The sequence below is a fragment of the Penicillium pulvis genome (assembly GCF_028828015.1).
Source record: "Penicillium pulvis strain IBT 33274 chromosome Unknown contig_12_segment0_segment0, whole genome shotgun sequence".
NCBI classification, from domain to species: domain Eukaryota; kingdom Fungi; phylum Ascomycota; class Eurotiomycetes; order Eurotiales; family Aspergillaceae; genus Penicillium; species Penicillium pulvis.
The window spans coordinates 1,610,456-1,629,749 of NW_026643072.1; the positions used below are offsets into that span (position 1 = coordinate 1,610,456).

The 19,294-nt window shown below is 50.2% G+C and overlaps 3 protein-coding genes across 3 annotated transcripts; 2 read left to right on the forward strand and 1 right to left on the reverse strand.

The window, feature by feature from the left end:
• Positions 1–697: 697 nt before the first annotated feature.
• On the forward strand, positions 698–13,080 carry tom1 (E3 ubiquitin-protein ligase TOM1; the record flags this gene model as incomplete). The annotated part of the gene is made up of 6 exons (XM_057061356.1): positions 698–745; positions 821–8,498; positions 8,559–8,648; positions 8,710–12,525; positions 12,588–12,932; positions 12,986–13,080. 6 exons carry the CDS (start codon positions 698–700, stop codon positions 13,078–13,080), a joined length of 12,072 nt encoding a protein of 4,023 aa, XP_056925318.1.
• A 353-nt stretch (positions 13,081–13,433) lies between these two features.
• Positions 13,434–14,787, forward strand: N7503_001810 (ribose-phosphate diphosphokinase). The gene is made up of 4 exons (XM_057061357.1): positions 13,434–13,597; positions 13,664–13,755; positions 13,855–14,227; positions 14,292–14,787. Exons 1-4 carry the CDS (start codon positions 13,527–13,529, stop codon positions 14,716–14,718), a joined length of 963 nt encoding a protein of 320 aa, XP_056925319.1. The 5' UTR covers positions 13,434–13,526; the 3' UTR covers positions 14,719–14,787.
• A 2,119-nt stretch (positions 14,788–16,906) lies between these two features.
• N7503_001811 (40S ribosomal eS6 domain-containing protein) lies at positions 16,907–18,499 on the reverse strand (the record flags this gene model as incomplete). Its single annotated transcript, XM_057061358.1, has 6 exons — positions 16,907–17,301; positions 17,371–17,689; positions 17,753–17,851; positions 17,936–17,956; positions 18,048–18,120; positions 18,254–18,499. Coding segments are annotated over 6 exons (855 nt in total), but the record flags the coding sequence as incomplete, so codon positions are not given.
• Positions 18,500–19,294: the final 795 nt, after the last annotated feature.

Here is a 19,294-nt window from a genome sequence, read left to right on the forward strand (position 1 = left end):
TGACCTTGCAATACTGATGTAATCTCTGTCAAGTTTAAATTCGAAAATGCTTTAAACAATGAAGTAATTGCAAACCAAAAGAACTTTGTAGTAAATAGAAGAAGGTAGAAATCATGGAATCAAATGATGCCTTGTAGCCTGACCGCCTCAGCGGGGGAACCGCCCAAGTTCCAGCTTTAACTGCCGGCAGGACACAGCTCACCTTTCATGATTCTTTTCCTTCTCCCCCCATTTTCTCTTGCATCTTTCCCCTCTTCCTTCAACCCATCCTTCTTAATCTTCCTTTCCTCATTTCGATCTTTCGTTGTCGTCAATACCTTCAGGGTCAAACGTCCTGCACCGTTTTCCCTGCTTGATTAGACTTCTTTCACCGAACCCGCGCGCCAATATCTCACCACTTTCTTTCTATTCGACCTTATCGACTAGACAAGCTTCATTTGGACGGAATACCCATTTCCATTCATATCGCCTTGTCACTGATAATTCCGTGATACGATTCCGTACGGACTTGTCGACACAGAAAGACTCAAATTAGGCGAAGCAGGTAGAAGAGGACCAAAAACGTCATAAGGCACCCTCGCGCTTGCTCCGCGACCCGGTCTCACGACCAACCCCCCGCCAACTCCACCCTCTAGGAGACTCTTCTCCTGGGATCTTTCAATTCCCTCATGGTTGGCTGCCTGCTCTAATCGCCAACATGGGCAAAATCAAGAAGGTTGCCAGTCAAAAGCACGAGGCTACAATTGTGAGTCTCTATCGGTCATGGACCCATGAGGGTTTTTTTTCCCTCTGGCTAATTTTTTTTTCTTTGCTACTCTAGTCGCCTTTTCTCGCTGAATTCATTGCCAATGTCACAAGCCTTCCCGTCCCGGAGCTTCCTTCCCATCTAAGCACATTTCCTAAGCTATGGCCGTTCCCTCGAGGCGACCTTTATCACTGGATCAATGTCTTAGACCGCTTCGATGAAATCTTGGCCACCGTCATCGATAAATACTTCCTGAACACCGGCCCACAGACACAGAGCTTCCGGAGGACCGTTTTAGAAGAGTCATACGCAGCTGATGCGAGCAAGTCACCAGCAGAAGGCATCGATGCCAAGTTGAATTCTTTAGGGTATGGACCCGAGGGTGACCGCGAGCTGGTAGAAGCGATTCTGGACTTCTCCCGTATGCTGCTGGAGAAATGTGGAAATCGCAGTCTATACAGCAGCAGTGAGCGTTTGGGAGATCTCTTGAACACCACCTCTCTGTCCCTCCTTCAATCTACTCTACGACTGGCCCTCTGCTTGGCTCAAAGATACCATTCGCGCCAGCGTGGATCCCACCAGCAGACCATGCTGGCAGCTCACTACAATATCGATCTAGACAAATTGCTCAAGATCTCCTCACCTTTTCCCCGCCCGTTTGTTACCGGTAAAACCCCGTTCTCTGCACCCCCGGCTGTGTCAGCCAAGGGCAAAGAAAAGGCGGGCGCGACAAAGCTCAACGCCAACGAACTGGTCTCACTCGTGCGTGACAATGACGGCTGGGAAGAATGGGGCCATGTTAGGGTCCTCTACTACCCGTCAGGTGCCACTGAGCAAACTAGAACAACTTCGGAGTTTGGCCAGGGTGAGCCTGGTGCCCATGCCCCAACCACGCCTACTCCGCTTCGTCGGAGCGCCACCCATCCTACTCCACGTTTGAGCCGTACAATCAGCGGAGAAGACTCTCCTGCGCTAAACGTAAGCACAGGCGGTAAGGCAGAAGAAGCATCCCGAGCTGGAAAGATATTGGACCTTCCATACTCGAAGATCTCATCTGGTAAGACGGAGGATCTTCTGGCCAATAATCTGCCACATCTACCTCTTGAATCGAAGTATGAGCTGCTTCACAAGGTTCGTGTTGCCCAAGCTTTGTCTGGGTCTCGTGAAACCCGCGAGCAGATTCTTGCAATCCGGATTCTCGCCATGACCAACCTAGCCTATGTTCACCCGGAGTCATCATTCCAGCAGAAGGTTCTTCAACATGACTTGGAACAGTCAAAACGCCTTCAGCTGACCTTCCAGCTGGCCGAGTTGGTGCATCTCGGCGCGAGCGGCGATCTTGAGGTCTCAAGGCATCTACAAACGCTGGCAATTCATGCCTTGGATGCATTGGCGAAGCAAAAGTCTCGTGCTGTGGACGTTTGCTCCGCTTTGAGTGTCAATGTCAACCATGGTGTTCTGATGTTCCTGACCCGCAAGGTAGTCAACGAGCTGAGTACTGAAGATGGCGATACTGACAACACCTATAATGACGAATGGCGCGATGCATTACTTGCACTTTTGCGCACACTTCCCAGTTCAAGTGCACGGACACCCGAGACTCTCGTTGCCGCTGGTCTTATTCCAATGTTCGTTGATATCCTCAATCTTCGAACTGAAAAGGCTCGCCGAGTCTACTCTCGAGTCATGGAGTTCCTTGATACCTTCGTTCACGCTGTCCGTGATGCCCTAAGCACATTGACTACGGCCAAGGGTTTCGATGCGATTTCCGCTCTGATCGACCACGAGACCAAAACCGCTTTTGAGAAGGTTTCCAGTGGAGACGGGTTTCCCCCTCAATACAAGAATCCTTCGATAGATTACCAAATACCCTACTTCCAACAGCAAACTTTACGGTGGATGTTTCGCTTTGTCAATCACATCATGCAACACAATGGTGGAGGATTTGATCGTGTCCTGCGGAATTTGATTGACTCCCCTCAGCTTCTTACCTCATTGCGACTTGTCTTTGAAAACGCACGAATCTTTGGTTCGCATGTATGGAGCAATGGTGTCAACATCCTGAGTAGCTTTATTCACAACGAGCCTACCAGTTATGCTGTCATCGCCGAAGCTGGTCTTAGTAAGAGTCTTCTTGCTGCTGTCATGGGGCGTGAGCTCAAGGCCCAGGAAAAGCCCCCTGCCATCGAATCCGAGGACGTCAGTAATGAGACCGAGCCCTCGGCCCCAGTACCCACTACTGAATCTGTCTCCACTGCTGAAAGCAAGAAAGAAGACCGTGAATACCTTATGGCCCGGCAGCCTGGTACGGAACTTGCCTCGGGAATCATTGCTGCCGCTGATGCTCTTGCGTGCATCCCTTCGGCCTTCGGAGCCATTTGCCTGAACGCCTCTGGTCTTGACCTTTTTCAATCCTCTGATGCCCTAGAAAGTTTCTTCGAGATTTTCGAGCAGCCGGAGCATGTCAAGTGCCTCAAAGATGATCCAAACCTGGTCCGCTCGCTAGGTACCGCATTTGACGAACTCGTGCGACACCACCCGGCTCTGAAGACTTCCATTATGTCTGCCGTCATTGTTATGGCGGCCCGTGTTAACCTCCTTGCTAAATCCAAGGCATGGAAGTCAGGACTGGGTGCCAAGCTATGGACGGAAGATCCAGATGACAACGCCAAAGCCATCCTATCCGGACCTGTTGCTGACTTGTTCCGTGACATCGGTGTTGCTGTTGATGCCTCCATGGAAGACCCAGCGACTATCGGTGTTCCTCAGCTGAATGCCCATACCCTTCCCAACGGCTGCAAGCTGCTTGTTGGTGACGTGAGCCAGCTACTCCCATCTGCACACAGTGAATTTGAGCCAAAGGACCAAGACGAGCATGGCCTTACTGTTGCAGACTACCTGTTCCCTGCCATCCGGTTCCTCGGTGCATTCTTTGAAAACCAGCCAAATTGCGCATCTTTCATCCAGGCTGGTGGAGCGGAATTTGTTCTGGATTACGCAACACTTCAGAGCTTGCCATATGGCTTCCATGGCACCGACCCTAACCAGGAACTGACGGTACTCGTGCACATGATTGCTGAAACCAAACCGCACATTGTTATTCCATCTCTTGTTGAGCGGGCGCAGTCAGCAGTGAACACCCTGTCGGCCTTTTGGGCCGCGCCCAAAGAGTCGGGATTCTTCACGTCGTTCACCAGACCGCTCGACTCCAAGGCACCTGCACCCGAGGCAACAGAAGCTCTCTCTCATGGAACCTTCTTTGTAAAGAACCTGAATGCCGTCCTCGTTCTTACCGACCTGCTCCGTGAGATTTTCGCAATGCCGCTTTACCAGACTCGACCTGCTCAACAGGTGTCTCCTTTCACCCAAGTCAATCTCGCTGACCGTTACTGCAACCTTATTTCTTCCCTTGGTGATCTTTTCTCAGCATGTGTATGGGAGGCGATCGTTAATGAGAAGAATAACCCGGATCTTTGGACACAAGGCAAACAGCAACCCCCAGGAAAGCCCGCGGTCCCCGGACCAGGGGCTTCTCAGGACTCATCGGCAGACTCTGCTACTGCGACTCAGGGAGAAGGCCTCGGTGCCTCCGAAGGCTCAAACACCTCGGTTGCACCGGAGCCTGAAGGTGTTGCCAAGAAAGTTGACGAAGAAAGCTCCGCTTTCAAGAATGTTCAGATCCTTCGGTATCTCTTGGGTGCTCTGCCAATTACAATTACAGGCTTTATGCACAATCTTGGTCTTGGTCTTGTCAGCAAAAGGCGTGGAGACTCTTTTCAAAAAGCAAAGCAGAGTGCCAACATGGTGGCCGAGGCCATCGCTGACACTGTTCTACGTGCACTCCAACTCGATGCTCCTAACTCAGGCGCAAGCTCTAAATACCGCTTTCCCTATCTTATTGTCATCCTCTCCCAGTTCTCACACCTCTTGTACGAAGCTGGTGGTGATCGGCCAACGCCTAACTACCTGACTCTTGTCCTTGTCGCTTTCAAGCGGAACAACGGGCTCAAGGTGCTGAAGGAGATGTGCGAAACCTTCATGCGTGAGGTTAACGTCCTCAAGCCCTTGGATCGCGGTGCTGAGACCGAGAAGGAAGTTGCTGATCAACTTACCGCTGCTTACGGGGGAATCAAAATCATCCTTGCGGTTTTCACAGAACTCGCGAGCGGCAAGAGTATCGTTGAGTCTAGCCAGACACAAGCGCTGACGACCAACCATGATCGGGAGCGTGGTCGTCCGGATTACTTCCAACCTGGTCAATTCCAGGTAGATCTCCGCATGGAAATCCTGCCCATGGCTCAAGAGATGTGGAACTCAGAATTTGCCACCCAGTCTCAAAGCCTGATCGTCAAATTCTTAGTCGACATTCTTCGCTCATCACTGGATGGAGAGTATGAGTCGGGTGCTGCTTTGAAAGCCGACCCGCCACCTATCTTGACTGAAGTCCCACGCAAGCCATTCGTTGTCAACAAAGACCGTGCGGCAGCGCTGAAAGAGAAGGGCTTCGAGGATGAAGAGCTGAACCAGGAGGCTCTTTACCGCTGCAACAACGTTTTGGGTCCCGCTGAAGAATACTGCAAAGCGCAAAAATGGCTTCGAGCTCCCCCTAGGCTGCCTCCTCGAGCCACTGACATTCAAACTGGATCTTCTGAAGTCGCCTCAGGCGGAGATGGCCCTGAAGATGTCATTCCGGGTGACCCTAACTTCGACCCTGCTTTCTTGGAGAGCTCGGCCCTTGCATTGCTTCTGGCCCAGGCCTCGCGCCACTCCGTGGATGACCATACTCGCTCGAACACAGATGATACAGAAGGTATTGATACAAGCATACCCGAGAGCTTTGCTCGGGCGATTGGTGCTGTGTTCCAGAATGGTGAAGTTGTGAGCCGCGATGAGCCTGGCGACTCATCCCACCAAGAACGTGCCTCATCTGCTCAAGGGCAATCAGAGCCTGCTAGCCAACCACAAGAGCCAGTCCGTCGGCGCCAACTGCTTACTGTCGAGGATCTAGATGCCGAAAGAGAGAAAGTTCGATATAATCTGATTGAACGCTGCCTTGATATTCTCAATGTCCACCATGATGTATCATTCGAGCTTGCGGATCTGATCTCTTCTGCTATCAAGAAGCATAGCGAGCCCGAAAGCTTCCGTCGAGATGTTGGGGAAACTCTCGTCCAGTCACTCGTTTCCTTGCAAATGGAGAACTTTGAGACGGCCGGAAAGAAAGTTGCAGCCTACGCCCACATCCTTGCTCTGGTTCTTCAGGATCGAGACATGTACAATGCAACTATCGAGGAGCTCAAGGATTGTTTCTCTACATTCCTTGGCTTTATCAAACTGCCTACTCCCGAGAAACCTGCCAACGAAACTTTCCCTTGGATCGGCCATGTATTGCTCATTCTAGAAAAGCTGTTGTCCGACGATTGCCAGCCCCCTCAAATAACCTGGAATCCACCAAATCCCGACAATCCTGTCTCTGATGACGAGCCTGCTCGCCTTCAGGAACCCCTAGTGTCCCTTGAGGAGAAGACTCAGCTTTTTGAGGCCTTGGTTGAAATCCTGCCCCGGGTGGGCAAGGACGACACCCTAGCACTCTCTATCTGTCGTATTCTGGTCATTGTCACTCGGGAACGCAGCATTGCTGCGCGATTTGGAGAGAAGCGCAACTTGCAGCGTCTCTTTGTCATGGTTAAGCAGCTAGCCAGTGCCACAAATGATAAGCTCCAAAGCTCGTTTCTGTTGATCTTGCGTCACATCGTCGAGGACGAAGCTACGATTCGGCAAATCATGCGCAGTGAGATTGTCGCTAATTTCGAGAACAAATCATCTCGCCAAATTGACACTACTGGCTACGTGCGACAGTTGTATCATCTCGTTTTGAGGGCGCCTGAGATCTTCGTGGAAGTGACAAACGAGAAGCTGAGACTGACCAAATATGAGTTTTCCCAGCGGCCCCAACTTCTTGGCCTGAAGGCCGACAAAGATCGCACTGCTCGTCTACGTCAAGAGCAGAGCGGTGGGGAGAGTAGCAAGAATGAGGATAGCAAGGTTGAGACCTCTGCTCCAGATGACAAGGAGAAGGACAAAAACCAAGGCAAGGGCGCCGAGCTTAAAGCGCCTGTGGTCGAGAACCCAGATGGTGTTATCCACTACCTCTTATCAGAGCTGCTATCCTACAAGGACGTCGATGATAAGGAAATAATCCCAACTGAAACATCTGAGCGGACATCTACCGACCAGCCTGAAGCCCAACCGCCGACAGACGTTGACATGTCCATGGATGAGCCTACCCCCTCCGTGTCGAGCAGTGCCGATGCGCAGCCTAGTCGCACACCTGCGAAGAAGGGTGAGAAGCAACCATTCAACGCTGAAGATCATCAAATTTACATTTACCGATGCTTCCTGCTTCAATGTCTCACCGAGCTTCTGTCATCCTACAACCGCACCAAAGTCGAGTTCATCAATTTCTCTCGCAAGGCTGATCCCCTTGCCTCCACACCTTCCAAGCCACGCTCGGGCATTCTCAACTACTTGCTAAATGCACTGGTTCCCCTTGGAACTATGGAGCATGATGATTCATTGGCGTTCAAGAAACGGAGCATGACCTCGACATGGACTATGCAGGTCCTGGTTGCTCTATGCACCAAGACCGGTGAAAATAGTGGCCCTGTTAGACGCCGTAACGAACCAAAGCCAATTGAGGAAGATGAGCCGGACCTTGCTTTCGTTCGCAGGTTCGTGCTCGAGCATGCACTTCGATCCTACAAGGATGCCAGTGCCTCAACTGAGCCCTTGGATGCCAAATACTCGAAGCTTATGTGCCTTGCCGACCTTTTCGACAAAATGCTCACCGGTTATTCCTACTCCCAGGATGCGGGCTTCCCATCTTCTAACAAACAACTCGCGAAGACAATGTTTGAGAAACACTTCATCCCTGCATTGACTGCTTCTGTCGCAGATATTGACCTCAATTTCCCATCATCGAAACGCGTTATTAAGTATATCCTGCGCCCGTTGAACAAATTGACACAAACCGCGGTGATCCTCAGTGAGGGTAATGAAATTTCTAACCTGGGTGAGGCCGAGGATGACGAGATTTCGTCTGCAACTTCAGTTTCTGACATGGAGGATGACCGGGAAGAGACGCCCGACCTTTTCCGCCACTCTACGCTTGGTATGCTGGAGCCTCGCCATGACGAGGAAGAATCTAGCACCGAGGAATCAGAAGGCGAGGATGATGAAATGTATGACGACGAGTACGATGATGATATGTACGACGATGAGGAAATCATCGAGGATGATGGTGAGGTTGTCAGCGATGAAGACGAGGATGTCGAAGGTAGAGGTCCCATTGAAGGTCTCTCGGGTGATGCCGTCGAAGTCATTATTGATGATGAAGACGACGATGACGATGAGGACGACGATGAAGACGACGACCATTCTGACATGGACGATGATGACATGTTTGCCGGCGAGATCACTGGCGATCATGACAACGAGAGTCTCGGAGAAGACCAAGAAGACGAATGGGAGAGTGAAGAAATGACAGAAGACGAAGAAGAAGCCGAGATGATGAACCAGTTCGAAGAGGAAATGGCTGACATCCGTCAAACCAACCAACCGCACTCAACTAACCGTATTAATGATCTCTTCCGTGCTCTCAATGACGCTGCTTCCGGTGGTGTTGAAGACATGCACGGCGATGGCCTAGGAGGAGATATCCACGATGAGATTCTTGATGAGCTGGATGATGGAGGTCAGTTGCAACTTCAACCCCTTTCGCTGCGCCTGGTCAGTTTACTGATCTCACGACTAGAAGAAGATGAGGATATGGATGAAATTGACGATGAGATGGATGACTACGATGACTATGAGATGGACCAGGGCTCCGAGGGAGATATGGAAGGTAAAAATGCCCTACGACTTGCTAATACTGGATGAATTTTTACTGACATCTCCTTTTCCAGATGACGATCTACTCGAGCCTTGGGGTTGGGAAGGCGATGAACCCCCACCGCCCCGACCGCACGGGCATCACCATCGCTTCCGTGGTGGTGCACCACCCGCCTGGGCTACTGTTACTGAAATCATGCCTGGACGTCATGGTGGACTTGTGCCGCTCCAGCCTTATCCCCGTGTCCATCGGACCCTGCCTACGGCCCGCGGCAACGATGATGGTACCAATCCTCTTCTGATGCGCAATGACGGTGGTGCCACCGATCCTTCTGCTCCGCGTCTCGGATTTACGGCAGAACCGCTTCCTCCTGACTGGAGTCAACTTGAAGGTGGTGGACGAATGCTTGCCATGGAAAGCCCCGTTAGCTTTATGAACGCTATCATGCAGGCTATTGGTGGACAAGCTACACCTGGCTTTGGTGTCGTCACTCGCCCAGACGGTATTCATGTTCATGTCGACCGTCGGGCGATCTTGCCCAATCGTATTCAAGACATGTTCGGTTCCCTCACACGTCATCACAATCCCGCCGCGCGCAGCCGTGACGACCCCCTCAATGCCGTCAAGTTTTCTTTGTCGCCAACAAGGAACCGGTGGCAGGAAGAAGCTCGTCTCCTGTTCAGCAGCACCTACGTGGAGAAAACGCAGCGTGTTATCAATTCTCTGATGAAGGTTTTGGTTCCTCCCGCTATCGAGGAAGGAAAGCAAAACCAGAAGATCGAGGAGGAAAAGCAGAAGATTGTTCGTGAGAAACTGGCTCAGAAAGAGAAGTTGGAACGAGAAATCAGAGAAGAGGAGGAGCGCGTGAACAAGCTCGAAGAAGAACATAATGCAAGGCTACAGGCCGAAAGAGAACAACAAGAAGCCGAGCGACAGGCCGCTGGTGTTGATGAGCCTATGGAAGATGTTCAGCAGACTGATGCTACAGCTGAACCTACTGCCAGCTCGTCCGCTCAACCTGAGCCCGAGCCTGCTCAACGAGTCCACACAATTATTCGGGGTCGTCAGCTTGATATAACGGGCTTGGAAATCGATCCTGAATACTTAGAGGCTCTGCCAGAAGAGCTTCGAGAAGAGGTGATCATGCAACAGCTTGCCGACCAGCGATCTCAAGCCGCTGCCGCTGGCGAAGAGCCAACCGAAATTAATCAGGAATTCCTGGAAGCTTTGCCTGCCGAGATTCGAGACGAATTGTTGCAACAGGAAGCCGCTGATCGACGTCGTCGTGAGCGGGAAGCTGCTCGTCGACAACAGCCCCCAGCTGGTACTACTGCGCCTCGAGCTGAGGATATGGACGCCGCTAGTTTCCTTGCAACTTTAGACCCCTCTTTGCGTCAAGCTGTCCTCGCTGATCAACCCGAGGATGTACTTGCTACATTAGGCCCCGAGTACCTAACGGAGGCACGAGCCCTTGGCGGCCGCCGCATTGCCCAATTCGGTGACCTTGTTGGAATGGAACATCGCCCGAGACACGAGCCTGCTGAAGAACAAGAACCTAAGAAACCCCAGAGACGCCAAATTGTCCAGATGCTCGACAAAGCTGGTGTTGCCACTATTTTGCGGTTGCTGTTCATGCCTCTTCAGGGCAACACACGCATTCAGTTCAACGATATCGTCCATAATGTCTGCGAGAACCGCCAGAACCGTGGGGAGCTTATCAGTCTTATTCTTTCTGTCTTGCAAGACGGTAGTGTTGATTCTTCCGCCATCGAGCGCAGCTTTTCTCACCTATCGCTCCGCGCCAAGACTCCTGGCTCGCAGAAGACTCCTCAGTCTGGCAAGCGTCAACTTTCCCTCCAGACCTCTGGCATGAGCAGTGATGTGACTCCGCTCATGGTCGTACAACAATGCCTGGCAACACTGTCCTACCTGTCTCAGTTTAATGCTCATGTTCCTTGGTTCTTCTTGACTGAGCATGATTCGGCTTCCCAGCTTAAGCTGAAGGCATTCCGCAAGGGCAAGGGCAAAGAGAACCGAGCTAACAAATTCGCTCTGAACTCTCTCCTTTCGCTTCTTGACAGGAAGTTGATCATGGACAATCCTAACTGCATGGAGCAGCTGTCTGCTCTACTCAGCAGCATCACTCAACCGCTCACCGTTCTCCTCCGCCGTGAAAAGGAAAAGCCCGAAGAAGAGAAGGAAAAGAAGCCCGAAGAAGCTTCAGCTGGACAGGTGACGGATCAACCAACCCAGGCCGCTGAACCTGGCACGGACACTACCATGACAGACGCCCCACTGCCTACCGTTGAGACGGCTGAGGGACAAGATACTGAAGGCACCGCAGAGGATAAAGACGATACTAAGAAGGCCGAAGGCACTGACAAGCCTGCCGAAGAAGAGAAGCGCAAGCGGAAGAGCATTGAGCCCCCTGTCGTTCCTGATCACAACTTCCGCCTAGTCGTTCACATCCTTGCAGCTCGTGAATGCAATGGAAAAACATTCCGTGATACCCTCTCCACTATCAACAACCTTTCTGCCATCCCCGGTGCTCGGGATGTGATTGGCAATGAGCTCGTCGGCCAAGCACAAGCCCTCAGCGATACAATTCTTGCAGATCTTGAAGAGCTGCTTCCTTACATCCATCAATCTGAGACTGGCACGGACATGCAAGGCTTAGCCTTGGCTAAATTCTCCCCGCCCAGCTCTGACCAGGCGAAGTTGCTTCGTATCCTCACCGCACTCGACTATCTCTTTGACCCAACTCGTGTTGACAAGTCGAAGGGAAGCGAGCCCGAATCCGCACCCAAAGAAGATGTTCTCAAGAGACTGTATGAGAGTGCCACTTTCGGTCCTCTCTGGACGAAGCTCAGTGACTGCTTGACTGTCATTCGCCAGAAGGAGAACATGCTGAACGTAGCTACCATTCTTTTGCCTTTGATCGAGGCCTTGATGGTTGTCTGCAAGAACACCACTCTCAAGGACCAGCCAATTTCTCGGGGTAGCCGCGAGTTATCAGTCAACAGTGCCTCGGCTGATGCTGGTCTTAGCATGGAGAACCTCTTCTTCAAGTTTACTGAGGAACACCGCAAGATTCTCAACGAGCTCGTTCGCCAGAATCCTCGCTTGATGAGTGGCACATTTTCCCTGCTGGTGAAGAACCCTAAGGTGCTTGAGTTTGATAACAAGCGCAATTACTTCACTCGTCGCATGCACACGCGTGGTGCCGCCGAGCCTCGCCACACTCACCCTCCTCTCCAGCTCTCTGTGCGCCGAGACCAAGTCTTCCTTGACTCGTTCAAGTCTCTTTACTTTAAGAGTGCTGATGAGCTCAAGCACGGCAAATTGAACGTCCGCTTCCATGGTGAAGAGGGTGTCGATGCTGGCGGTGTCACTCGAGAATGGTTTTCAGTCCTTGCCCGTGGCATGTTCAATCCCAACTACGCTCTGTTCATTCCTGTTGCCGCCGATCGGACTACTTTCCACCCCAACCGTCTGAGTGGTGTCAACTCCGAACACTTGATGTTCTTCAAGTTCATTGGCCGGATCATTGGCAAGGCTCTCTACGAGGGTCGTGTTTTGGACTGTCACTTCTCTCGTGCTGTTTACAAGAATATCCTTGGGCGTTCTGTGTCCATCAAAGATATGGAGACACTTGACCTCGACTACTACAAGTCCTTGCTCTGGATGCTGGAGAATGATATCACCGACATCATCACTGAGAGCTTTTCCATCGAAACCGATGCCTTTGGTGAGAAGGAGACGATCGACCTGATTCCCGATGGTCGCAACATCCCAGTCACCCAAGAGAACAAGGAGGAGTACATCCAGCGCGTGGTTGAGTACCGTCTGGTGGAGTCTGTCCGAGAGCAGCTTGACAATTTCCTCAAAGGTACAGTTTCATATATGCTTCTTTTTTCTTTTCCTACTTAACGATACTAATATTGTCGACAGGCTTCCATGAAATCATTCCTCCTGATCTCATTTCCATTTTCAACGAGCAGGAATTGGAGCTGCTGATCTCCGGTCTGCCCGAGATTGAGGTCGATGAGTGGAAGAACAACACTGAATACCACAACTACTCTGCCTCGTCACCACAGATCCAGTGGTTCTGGCGAGCCGTTCGCTCATTTGACAAGGAGGAGCGTGCCAAGCTGTTGCAATTCGTCACTGGTACCTCCAAGGTACCTCTCAACGGTTTCAAGGAACTGGAAGGTATGAACGGAGTGAGCAAGTTCAACATCCACCGTGATTATGGCAACAAGACTCGCTTGCCCAGCTCGCACACATGTTTCAACCGTAAGCTTTTCCATCTCTCTCCCTATTGATCTATCTGCTAATAATACCTCCAGAGCTGGATCTCCCTGAATACGAAAGTTATGAAGACCTCCGTCAACGGCTTTATACCGCGATGACAGCTGGTAGCGAGTACTTTGGATTCGCATAGATAGCCTTATTTCTATTATCCTTTCCTGTTCGTGTGCTTTTTTTCCGGCCCAAGCATTCAATGGCGTTTTCCCGGGAATGTTCGTGGGGAAGTGGAGGAAGATGGGGAAAAACTCCAGGGAACCTTCGGGTATCAGGTGATGTGCAGGTCAGCTGATTCCAAAGGCCCTTTTCAACACTTGTATTTAGATTGCTGCTTTTCTTACGGGAAATATCCATATTGTGTTTTTTTAGTTATCTTTTTTCTATACGTAAGGCTGGATATAGATCCGAATGACGGATGACGGATGACGATGCAAAGGCGGTGAGTAGTCACGGGATACGAAAAAAATGCGGGGCCTAAAATGGCAGGTGCGGGATTCAATTTTTTGCAGCTTTACAAGCTTACGGTTCTTTTTCTTTTCTTTCTTCTTGGGAGACTAAGAACTTCACTTCTCTTTCACCATCATGGCGACCAACTCCATCAAGTTGCTGACTGGCAACAGTCACCCGGAGCTTGCCCAGCTCGTGGCGGATCGGTAAGGATCTTTGCGTTCTGCAAAAGCAATTTTTAGCGGCGAAGACTAATTCAAGGATGACCACAGCCTCGGTAGCGAGTTGACCAAGATTATGGTTCTGCAGTACTCTAACCAGGAGACCAGCGTCACAATCGGTGAAAGTGTTCGGGACGAAGATGGTACGCTGACCCCGCCGCGGTGTCTCGGATAAGAAATATAGAATGAAGGGAAGGAAGCCATGGATGTCCGTTGCTGATCTTCGTTTTGTTCTCGCGCAGTCTTCATTCTGCAGTCAACACGGCCCAACGATATCAACGACGGCCTCATGGAACTCTTGATCATGATCAATGCTTGCAAGACTGCTTCTGCCCGCCGCATCACTGCTGTCATTCCCAACTTCCCTTATGCTCGCCAGGACAAGAAGGATAAGAGCCGTGCTCCTATTACTGCCAAGCTCATGGCCAATATGCTGCAAACTGCCGGCTGCAACCATGTTATCACCATGGATCTGCATGCCAGCCAGATCCAGGGTTTCTTCAACGTTCCCGTCGACAACTTGTATGCTGAGCCCAGCATGCTCAAGTGGATTCGCGAGAACCTTGATGTGAGCAACTGCGTTATTGTCAGCCCCGATGCCGGTGGTGCCAAGCGGTAAGAAATCAACCTAAAACCTTCATAAACTATGATGTCAAGTCTAATCACTTCCTTTCCTTAGTGCGACTGCCATTGCTGACCGCCTCGATCTGCAATTCGCCCTCATTCACAAGGAGCGTGCCCGTCCCAACGAGGTCTCCCGCATGGTTCTTGTCGGTAACGTCCAGGACAAGGTCGCCATCATCGTCGACGACATGGCCGATACCTGTGGCACCCTCGTCAAGGCCGCCGACACTATCCTCCAGCACGGTGCCAAGGAAGTCAACGCCATTGTCGTCCACGGTATTCTCTCCGGCAAGGCCATCGAGAACCTGAATGGTAGCCGTCTGAACCGCCTGGTTGTGACCAACACTGTCCCCCATGCCGAGAAGAAGGAAGCTTGCGATAAGATCGAGACGATTGATATCAGCCCCACGCTGGCCGAGGCTTGCCGTCGTACCCATAACGGAGAGTCCGTTAGCTTCCTCTTCTCGCACGCTGTCGCATAATTGCCTTTTTTTCCCCCGAAAATCAAATCCAATATCCCAATGTCAACCAATTTGACTTGACTACCCAGGGGACCTGTGTGTATTTTGGCAAGGTTTCCATGCGATGCGATGCAGAGGGTGTGGTGGGAAAAACAAAAATACGATTCTTATGACCATTGTTTGACAATTCCGAGGATACAAGTTTCCAGGATGCTTTTCGTTTGCCGTTCTTACTTTTTTCCCCTTTTATCTGAGGATAGTCTACAGTCGAGTAGCTTTTCTTCGCTGGTGAACCCGGGGCTTTTTTTTTTTTTCCAATTGCATTGTGCATGTCTCGAATATTCTTTGTATCTTTAGATCATGATTAGAAGCCTATATGGCCTTTGATACTGGACCCTTTCCCTTTTTTTCTGCAAGGTGTTGATGGATTATGTACGGGTTTACAGCACTACTGTAAGATCAGGAGTATGTTTGTATAATATGCAGGGAGTCGTTGTCTTTATGATTTAGTTCAAGACAACAAAATCAAGGCCATCATAACAAGTCAACTGTAACAATCCACCACATGTCCTGTCTACAAATCACGTAGTCACGTATTTGCTCCCTTCAAAACACGTCCTCTGATCACGTCTCTTTTCACGTCTCTCTTCCCCATGAGGCTACTCTCATCATTCACTGCGTCTCCCAGACTATTAATACTCCCAACTTTTTCTTCTTCCTCTTCCTCTCCCTCTCCTCTTCACCTTTCCCTGTAACTTTTTCTTCTTCTCCTCCTTCTCTACTTTCCTTTCTTCACAACCTTCCTCTGGTCCTTGGCTGCTTCTTCCTCTTCTTCTTCTTCTTCTTCTTCTTCTTCTTTTGCTCTGTTGACTTCGTTCCGTTGGCTCCTCTGTTCCGTCTGCTTTTCTATTCTGTGGGCTCCTGTCCTGTTGGCTCTTGTCCTGTTGGCACAAGCATGATGATATCTCAATCACTGTCAATAGTAATGACCCCTAGTCATTGGTCCTCGGCAGTCCTTCAGTCTGATTGTGTCTCTCTGTTCTGTTGGTTCTATTGGGTTGGCTTTTTCTGTTGGCTCTATTCTCTTGGCTCCTCTGTTCCGTTCGCACAAGATGATGACGTTTCGATCACTACCACTAGTTGACACTTAGGTAGTCTGTAGTCCTCGGTGTGACACTCGGTCTGATTGTGCATTACAACACGTCTTGTATCCTAATTCACAGCTGCGCTTTCTTCCTTCTGCCTCCATCGACACACCGCACCTTGCTAGATTCAATGTAAGCTTGAAATCATTTGGTTCTTCCATGCCATGTTGTTCCTTGAACCTGTATATGTATTGAACTGCCTGGGATACATTCCTTGATTCATGTATTGAAGACTGTACTTGATACTTTTCCTGTTCAAAGGTTGTTGTGCCAATATTTGTAGCTATTCTGATCTGCATATGTATAGGGATATACATAGGTAAACAAATATTTCCAGATACTTGAGCATTCGCACATTTATCTTGGAAAAATAGAATTGGACTCAGCATCTGCCCGTTTGTGGTGGATAGAGGTCTAAACTACCCAATTGGTTTTCTTATAACATGGAAGGTTGTTTCTGTGCCTTTCATCAGTGACACTCGGTAAGCCTGTTCTCTACTGCATTACAACCTAACAAGTTCCTACATCGTGGATCATTTGTTGAAGTGTTATTGTGCAACATTGGAGTACAATGGATACTGGGCTGGGGTGACGTTCCCGAGCAGCAATATATAAATCAGAATGGCGGGGTAGTGGATAGTTAGGGCTGAACTTTACGTCTTCTTTGGACATGGTGATATAGTATTAATGATCCATGGACCGTAATCAATGATTTATTACTAAAATCTCAAGTTCCAAGGTAAGCAGATTTGAATAACTGGATAAACCCTCTGGTTCAGATTGAAATGTGTATGCGGGAGAGGTTTTGCAATCTAGGGCTGCACTTAGGGTAACCGGCGGTGAGGGGCAACTCGCTATTTTGAACAAACAGGCAGATGACTCGAGCTGGGCCTTGGGATATTGCCTGTAAGATCTTCAGTTACCAGCCTGGAGACACTTGGTACGTTTAAAATGCTTTGAATACCTGGACTCTGCAGCATTTGTAAACAGGGCTTAGATGGAACGTGGGGAGGTCGCACATTACGAGGCTTACAACTACACGCAATCACGATGAAACAAAAACATTGAAATTGGCATGCACTCCATTCAAAAAAGGGTAGTCAAAAGATAGGTTCAGCACAGATGCATCGCCCCGAGGCCCGAATCACAGTAGCATCCCGGGGTAGGGTGATCAAACCATTCGCCTTATACGCTAAAACCTGATCCCCCATACTTTTTTAAGCCCTTTTTCGTATCAGACATATCCGCGTTGCTGGGAGTGATCTTCTTTTTTTTTGTGAATCCCTCAATCATCCCAGTAACGTGAAGCTCCCCTCGATTAAACATCCCCACGGAAATGAATTACTACACCGTAGTGTAGATTTACTTCCGCATAGACGAAGCTCTCCGCTTGCGGAGCTCGTCACGCTTGGCCTTCTCCTCGTGGACACGGTTGGCAAGGAGCTTGGCGTAGTCGTTGCTGGAAGGAGGTTAGTGAAATGTTCAGTCAAATATATCCGGGAGAGATTATCTCCATGAGGGAACTTACGCAGCCTCGCGGCCGGCCTCAGCAGCACGGCGCTTGATGGCAATGCGGTGACGCTTGCGCTGCAGACGCTGGGGAGTAACCAGACGCTGAATCTTGGGGGCCTTGGTGTAGTCCTGCTTGCCCTCCTTGGTGACGGTGCGGCGGATGACGAACTTGCGGACGTCGTCCTTCTTGTCAAGACCGAAGAAGCTGCGGATCTTGGTGGCACGCTTGGGACCCAGGCGCTTGGGGACGACGGTGTCGGTCAGGCCGGGGAGCTCCTGCTCACCCTGCTTGAGGATGGAGAGGGCAAGGACGGAGAGGTCAAGACCGGTGATGGCTAAGTATCATGTTAATGGGTGATTCCGAATTTGTCGAGGGGAAGAAAAGAATCTTCACGTACCACCACGGACGGACTTGCGCTTGCGCTCACCAGTGCGGCGGGGGCGGTAGCAGCTGTGGCCATCGGCGAGGAGCAGACGGGTACGGGTGGGGAGGAGAACTGTAGAGAATCGATAAGTATGCTGGAAATTTTGTGTGCGGTCTTCCTGGTCGAATATTCAGGAAGGGGTCAGTGTAGACGTACCACCCTGCTTCATGGGGAAACCTGTACATTCAAGTTAGCAATCATGGTCCCATTCATGTATTGAATCGTATTCCCAATAGCATCCCCAGAGTCGTGAGAGGAGTTGTCGTACCTTGCTTGTCGTTACCACCGGTGATCTTGAACAGGTAACCCTTGAACTCATCGCCGAGGGAGTCACCGACAACCTAATCGAAAAGAAACCCATCAGCCCAATCGTTCTTATTATTCGCGTTGTGTGTAATATTATTTTTTTTTGTATCGGGGTCGTGGTGGTGTGGATTTGTGTGGATTGAAGATTAAGGATCGGGGATTGCTGACTTCGGTGCCCATGCGCTTCTCCATGAAGGGGCGCAGCTTGCGCTCGTCGTCGACCTCGACGATCTTCTGCGACCCATTGGCCGGGTAGGAAATGTTGAGCTTCATCTTGACGGGGGTTGCGCGGTCAAGACGGTAGCGCGGAGTTGTCGACAGGTGAGGTTGAAGGGTTCGGTCGTGTGGATTTTGCGAGTTCCAAAGGTTTGGTGTAGCGAGTGTGTGTGTGTCTGACTCAGCCGACGCTAGCCTCTTTAGGTCTTGGAACAGTCAGCGTCGCTAAGGCTGTCACGTGAGAGCGCTTCGTCATGCTTGACGCCTGAGGCAGGATATGACACCTGAATTATAAGGTCACAGGATTGGCAGATTGTGCACCTTCTTTACGAACTATAGACCATGGACAGCATTGTCTAGGATTTCTTTCATCCGAAATCTATTACAGGCAAGATCTTTACAAGGAGTATTCCCTTTGGCGTTTGCCTAGTATTATCGACTATTTTCAATCTTCAAACGACCCAAATCACTTAATCTCTGCAGTCTTGACAGTTCGCCCAAATTCGCGGCATAAAGCCTACGTTGCACCAGGCTGTCTTTGCTGGTCTATAGGATTATATTACATATGGGGCGATCAGCGGTGGGTGGATGATGCGCATATTCAAGTATACAGAGTACGTGGAGCTTAAAAGAGAAGAGGCAGCATATTTTGCGTTTTAATTCGCTCAGAATCCTTTAACATGAAGCCAAATAGCTCATCAAAGACTAAAATAACGTCTTTTATATCCACAGGAGTTGTGCACTGCCTTGATGGGACGACTTGGCATTCGTACGTCTCGTACAGCATACCGGTTCAAGGGGGCTCAACCCCGACCGCGCCATTGCACCAAGCAGCCGTTGGCGCGTAAGGATTCGTCATCTGCAATATCCCGTCTATTCAAGACGGCGCTTCATAGTAAAGGGTCAGTGTGTCAAAAAAGTATAATAATGAATAAGATCATTAGATAATGCGACTGAAATAAAGGTAAATCGAATACGATCTCCACTTCGTAT

What these genes read in the sequence shown, in the direction of transcription:
- N7503_001810 (XM_057061357.1), top strand. Translation starts at nt 13,527, where the DNA reads ATGGCGACCAACTCCATCAAGTTGCTGACTGGCAACAGTCACCCGGAG. An exon ending in AAGTGTTCGGGACGAAGATG is followed by an intron (nt 13,756 to 13,854) that starts GTACGCTGACCC and finishes GTTCTCGCGCAG; the next exon opens with TCTTCATTCTGCAGTCAACA. An exon ending in GATGCCGGTGGTGCCAAGCG is followed by an intron (nt 14,228 to 14,291) that starts GTAAGAAATCAA and finishes TCCTTTCCTTAG; the next exon opens with TGCGACTGCCATTGCTGACC.